This window comes from Montipora capricornis, chromosome 10, assembly GCF_036669925.1.
Source record: "Montipora capricornis isolate CH-2021 chromosome 10, ASM3666992v2, whole genome shotgun sequence".
NCBI lineage: Eukaryota > Metazoa > Cnidaria > Anthozoa > Scleractinia > Acroporidae > Montipora > Montipora capricornis.
This window is the reverse complement of record NC_090892.1, coordinates 35553987-35561165: the sequence shown is the minus strand read 5'-3', so window position 1 is coordinate 35561165 and position 7179 is coordinate 35553987. Positions and strand designations below refer to the sequence as shown.

The window sequence follows — 7179 nt, the reverse complement described above, 5'->3', positions numbered from 1 at the left end:
TCGTGAACCTCTGCCGCGTTTCCTTCTTTGGGGAACGATAATTTCTTCTCCCCCAGGTTGTTCAGTGACAGGTCAATCCTCTCTGAGGTTGACGGTGGCGTTTGCTGTCCGGCTGTCGCCATACATACGAATGATCTACTCCACGTGGAGCTCGTACGACCTATGGCTGCGTTGGTGTAGGGCGAGCGGCGTATTCCCATACTGTTTGCCCGAGGATTTCGAGGAGCTCATGACGGAGCTGGCGGTCGGTAGCCAAACAGTCGGTTGTGCTCGCTCCTAACAGTGTCACGGTTTGTTGCGCTGTTTGGTCGAGGTTGCATCGTCTGTTCAGTTTGTTGCATCACGGTTGCCGAGCTCGAGGTTGTTGTTGTTGTTGTTGTCTGCGTTGTGGACGTTACAGCAGTAGTCCGGTTAGTGTCGCGGATAAAGTCTGCTGTCTCTAACAAGCGCTGTGCGCACTCGCGTAGCAAATTTGGATCCATTCTTGCTGAGAAACTTTGAGAACAGGATAGAAAGAACCCACCACGTTTCCAGAGATGTGAAAAATTAAGTGACTTGTGGGTCGCAGGGCATCATGGGAAGGTTTTTATCAGGTGACCTTTCACGACCCGTTGGAACGCCTGGTTGATTTTTTGCAGAAAATTTACATGATAATTTTATTCGCAGAAAATTTGCGGTAAGACGTATTTCAATATAGACAATATAGTAATTCGATGCTAATAGTTTTGATCCCCTGCGGCTATCTGTACTTTGATGTATCAGGAACAGAGATTTGTAAAGAACATTACGGTATGAGTTTTAATATTCGGAAATAATCTTGCGTGTAAAGTCATTCATCTGTTCGGAAAATAGCCTTCACATGTTTATGTCTCCGGTCAAGAAACGTGCAGAAAAGAAGTAAGTTTTCGCAGAAAATGTGAACAAAGGCTTAATTGGCAATTAACCATGCAACAAGAGTTAGAAGAAGAAGAGTTGGTAAAGAAAAACACTTGTACGCAATGAAACGTGCAGAAAGAAGCAAGTTTTCGCTAAAAAATGGCTAAAGAAACTTCATTGGCAATTAATCATGCGACGAGAGTTGCAGTTCGAAAGTAATGGTAAACAAAAGTTTTCATTACTAATTTTGACCCGAAAAACGCGCCATAGACCCTATGCAAAAATGGCTGCCTTTTTGAGACAAAAATTCTAAAGAATTTGTTATCCCGAACGAGGTTATTTGGGCTATTTTGAATATGAACAAAAGAATAATATAAAGGCAGCCATTTTTGCATAGGGTCTATACTTTGTTAGCTTATGGTAATACTTTTATTAATTAAATTAAATATTTTAATAATTTTCTCTTTGTTATTAATTTGTCTTTTTTTAGTTGTAAATCATTGATAATATTTAAAATATGATATTTTCGGTGATAGACAGATGTTCTTCTGAATTTATATTTATTTTCATAAAGGTCTATGTAAGTAGGGAGAAAATCATAGCTATGAACACTACCACAAATCTGGCTTGTTGTAGAATACGCAACGCAATATGCGCAATATACACAACATACGTCGATGTCAATCTGTAAAGTACGCAATATAAGCAATATGTTCAAAACGGTTTATTTTATCAGCGGTTAACTTGCAAAAGGTCGGAAGATACGTGTTGTATTTTGTTATTTAGTGGTTATCTATTGCACAAAATTATCTAAACACGGTAAAACCTTCAGGGTTAGGATTAGGGTCAGCGTTAGGGTTAGCGTTAGCGTTAGGTTAGGGTAATTGTAATATATAGATTTAGCCCAGCCTAAAAGCGGAGCTCCCGGCTTGTTTATTCTTACTGGCTGTAGGATTAGTGAAAATAAAAGGCTTTGAACTGTCCGCCTTTTGGTTTTTCCGGATATTGCTTAATTATGTAACATTTTTTTCGCTGCCTAACTAGTGAATTCCACGGTTAATTTCACCTGAAAAACCGACTGATCGCAAGAATCACGAAGGGTTGAGTGTGATATCGGTTTTTCCAGCAAAATCTACTGTCGAATTCACCAGTTAGGCAATTAATTTTTCTTGAATCGCAAGAGTTTTAAAAGAAAACAAGCAAATCCTCAGCAAGCGAACGGAAAAGGAAAGAAGCCATTTCAGAGTCGACTGTCAAACGCCAGCGATAACATGGATGTCCAATATCAAAGATGTATGCTGTAAACTAGCTAGAGTGTAAACTGGAGTATATATATATTGCCTCCTCGATGAGCTCTAAACTTGTGCCCGTGATATGGTTACGTGATACTGGTCACATTGCATACATGGAGGGGAGTGCAGACGGACGGACGCACGTACGTACGTACGTACGTCCGTATGTACGGACGTCCATGACGTCATGGCTATAAAACCAAATTTTCTCACATCGATGGGTTACCATATTTTCTTAGCTATGGTGCTCCGCGCGCGCGGAGCTCCGCTATAATTACGGAACGTTTTATACCTTGTTTAAAAAAAATTGAAACAATAGACAAAGAGACACCAAGTACCTACCAAAAGGTAAACAGCGCATGCTCACCGTTCCCACGAGGTTACACCTTTAAACACCTGCAAAATGAATGTGTTTTAATTGTGGTAAGTGCTTTCAACATCAGTCGCCTTTCATCTTTGACCATCTGTTATATGCCGCTGAGCATTAACACAAATCTTTCCATGATGGTTTCCATTTGAGGTCGACATTTTCTTAAGTATATCGACTACATCCCAGAGCAAAATTTTACATGTATGTTGCGTTCAGTATTTTAGCATTTTTTTTTTTTACCATTTTAACCCGATGGAGTTGTTCCTGTTGAAGGATTGATATACCGGAAGACAGCACACGGGTATTTTATCATTTTACGATAATTAAAGTTCACAAAATAGCGTAGTCTTTCTTCTAAGACAGAAATGAATTACTGCCTCTAATTTTCCTACATTTGTTTTGAAATCAATGTAACGAACTGTCAGTTCAAATCGTCCGGGTTTCCTCTCGAGCAACATAAATAAACAATTCAGAACACTTCAGCTTAGCTAATAGATTTGAGAATTCGTCACCGTTAGATCTCCGGGAATTTATAGGAATCCTTTCGGGAGGAGGAGGTAATCATCTTCCCCACCCAAGGAAGACGACCTACTACCTACCCATTCTTTATACATGACACAGAACAAATCCATCCAGTTAAAATGGCAAGAGATGTAGGGAAAACAAGACGCAACATAAATATTAAATTTTGCTCTACGCTATACTTATGAAAATGTCGAACTCAAATGTAAACCATCACGGAAAACAATTGAGGGAATAGATTTACTTAAGATCTTGAGCATGTGGGAGCATATGGCGCCATGGCCGCCGGCTGTATATTGTAGTAGCTCCGCCATTTTGGCTATCGTTGTACTGTATGCAGGTATCTTGTTATTTGTTTTGTTCATGGCAACCTTGAATGACATCAAAAAACTCCTCGAGGAGGAAATTAGACCAATAAGATCAAAATTGCTTTCGATTGAAGAAAAATTTAGTGAACTGAAGTCGTCTGTTGACTACTTCTCTGGCAAGTATGACGAGTTGTTGAAGAAGATTCAGAGCAGTAATGATAAAACAGGGAAGCTCACTGCAGACGTAAGAATTGTTAAGCAAGATCTTAGCATTACACAAAAGCGCTCTGTTGAAGCGAAGAAAGAAATTGACGAGCTTGCACAATATCTTAGAAGAGACTGCGTTGAAATCTCAGGCTTAAAACCGAATGATGAAGTCGATTGTTTTGAGCTCGTGAAGACCATTGGAAAAGAAATGGGTATGGACCTTGGCGATGAGGACATATCTACTGCTCATCCTTTACCTACGTTTAACCAAGCGACTGATAGCAAGCTCATTGTGAAATTCACAAGGAGGGCAGTTCGCGACGAGTTCTATGCCAGCAGAAAGGAAGTGGCCGGGAAGAAAGCTAGCAGCATTAAATCTCTGAAAGATCTTGAGGTGGAGTCGCTAGATTTAACTAAGAAGGTTTATATCTCTGAATCTCTGACCCCGACGAGAAAGAAGCTGTTTGGCAGTTTAAACAAACTCAAGAAAGACCTTAAGCGGAAATTTATCTGGACAAACAATGGTCGAATATACTTAAAGAAAGCGGAGAATTCATCGCGTATTTTCAAGTTTGAGTCGGTTGATGACCTCGAAAATTTCAAGAAAAAGGAACTGCATCAGTCTTCCCTAAATGGCTGAAGTATCTTTGTTTCTTGAAAGGAATACGTCTCTATCTTGTCAAGTAAGCCGTATATTTATTTATATATATATATATTTTATTCTTATTTTTTGAATATCTGCAAATGAGTGTATTATGCAAAATTATGACTGCTCTTGTTCGGGTTCGCATGCATCGATGACTTTGCTAAATTTTGACTTTATAATTTACTAGCTCATACAAATGAATGAGTTAAGCGAGTTCCCGTTTTACGGCCTTGAAGACAGAGAATTCATGAAAGCCATAGGAACATGGGTTTATCACCCTTCTTGTTTATTATCCAATTCGAGAGACCTATTTCAGAGTGTAGTTGAAAATCCGGAAAAAGTTGATGAGTGGAATATGAATATAATTGAATCAAAATATTATAACATTAAGCAAGCTGGCGCGTACTTTCAAAAGGTCTCGACTAAAGGCTTTTCGATTTTGAGTTGCAATACTCGCAGTTTACCTAAAAATGTATGTCTCCTCAATGATATCTTATTAACAGTAAACGAAATACCTAGTGTCATCGCAATCTCAGAAACCAAATTAACTGATAAGGGTATACAAAATATTTCTTTGCCTGGATATGAATTCATTGGCCAAAATTCAGAAACAAATGCCGGAGGGACAGGTCTATATATAAAAGACAACATAAAATTTATCAGAAGATCTGATCTGGAGTTCTCCACCACTGGCCTTGAAACGTGCTTTGTAGAACTTCCAAGAACTAAGCAAAAGTCTGTCATCATCGGTTGCATTTTTAGGCATCCGCACAATGACCGTGAAAGCTTTCTGCAAATTATGAGACAGAAATTAGAATATCTCAATAACCAAGGTTTTGAAGCGTACATTGCGGGTGATATAAATATCAACTTTTTCTCTTACAACACAGATAGACAAGACTTCTGATTATTTAGACATGTTATTAAATCTTGGATTCATGCCAATGATTACTACCCTTAACAAAACAAACTATACTTTAAGTATACACAGTATGTACCTGAAGTATACTACACTGGGTATACTAGAGGTATACTACATGTATACTTTTAGTATACACTTGATGTATACTTTTTGTATTAGTAATTTGGAACAACTTGAAGTATACAAAAGGTATACCTCACAAAAAAAACCCAATAAATACACTAGCAGATTTTGTAACCAGAAAACACCACAAAAAGTATACATTTTGTATACATATACACAAAGTATACTTATTGCAGGACTGAGGCCTTTGTCAGTGTTGTTGGCATCAGGGTATACATTTTGTATACCTTTGTATAACATGGAGGAATACAATAGCAATAGCAAACACAAATGTCATCATAACTGACTGCTGACAGAAATTTATTTTCATTCTAAACTGAAACCATACTCTTCGTTTTAAAATTATGTGAAATAAAAATAATGTACAAAAATGCTGTAGCATTCAAGAATATCATACAAATTTTACTAATTATAACAATTCTACATGTATAACTATTGCAGGATCCAAGGAAACAATCTTGCAATAGTGATCTTGTCAAAAAATTTTACAATGAATTAATCATTGTGAAAACACTTGAATCAGGGTCAAGTTGCTTGCCAATCTCTTTTCAGTATAAAATACATTGTATGACATTATTTTAAAAATGAAAAAAAGGTCATTGGAAAGGAAGTGCCATGAGTTTCCAAACCTCATAAAATTGAAACTTTGGTACATGTATGAATCAACTTATAAAGTGAGAGAACCCTACCACAAAACAGCAAAGAACATGAAAACCACACTTAAGTGTAAACTTGTCACAATGATCAGAAGGAACAAATATACTGTTGAGTACAAACCTGGCAGTGGAAATCCATCACCTTGTTTACGGACACATCTTGTTTTATATCAAGATTAAATTGCAGTGTCTGAATCCTTCAGTTTGCAATGACAAATGCAAATGTAAAAAACCACTTTATTATACCTTGATGAATGTTCTGACACCTAACAAGAACCTTGTTATTGCTAATGATGTTAACACTGGTGCTACTGTTCCTCATTTGGTTCAAGTCATGAGGAGTGACAATATTGTATCACTGCCTTTCCAGTGGAGGACATTGTTCAATTATGCTTTTACGTTGACTGTGGATTTGATAGTACTTCCTTTGTGGGAATTTTTCCTAATCAGTATGAAAAGGACTGAAATTTTTACATACATGTAATAGGCCTGCATGGGGCTGTTTAACAAGGGCGAAATGGATTGAGGTCTCAGCCACAACCATGTATCAAGGTTCACCCCCTTGTAGAACCAGACACTATGTGTAATCTATGTAAATCCTATGTAACGACCATATGTAAATGGTATGTTGATATATATATTATATTTGATATAGAGGCCTTATTCAAAGCCTATGTTATACGTATGCCTCATCTATATATTTTGAAAGGAAATGCGTTTTAGCTAGTCAAATGGAACCTTTACATAGCATATGTAAAGGCTATGTTATGGGGTTTTTTGTGTCCAAAAATAAAAATAGTTTCAACATAGTTTCTACATAGATTCAAAACAGTAAATACACAACACATACATATAGTGTATACATAGTTACATACAATGCTTACATAGTGATTACATAGGGTGCAAATAGGCTACAAATAGCCTCTACATAGCTGTAAAAAAAACATGGAAATAGGACAAACATAACTGTTTCATAGCATTTACATATAGTGTAAATAGAATCTACCTAACTGAAATTGACGGTCCATAGCAAAAATTGCATGTACATAGCACTTACATAGAAAATACTATAGGATGTAAAATAGGCTTTGACTAACCTCTAAACATTAAAGGAATAGTATTGAAATAGGAATTACACAACTCATGCCTAATGCTTGCATTTGAACGAGGTCAGAAAAATCAAAAAAATAGCTTGAAGTCACTGAGAAATAGAAGTACTAATGCACACATGGAACCCAAGAAACAAGGTTATAATAT

The 7179-nt window shown here is 37.0% G+C and overlaps 1 protein-coding gene across 1 annotated transcript; it reads left to right on the top strand.

The window, feature by feature from the left end:
* The first annotated feature begins 3423 nt into the window (after window positions 1–3423).
* LOC138020736 (nuclease SbcCD subunit C-like) lies at window positions 3424–4215 on the top strand. The gene has a single exon (XM_068867670.1). It carries the CDS (start codon window positions 3424–3426, stop codon window positions 4213–4215), a length of 792 nt encoding a protein of 263 aa, XP_068723771.1.
* The last annotated feature ends 2964 nt before the right edge of the window (window positions 4216–7179 follow it).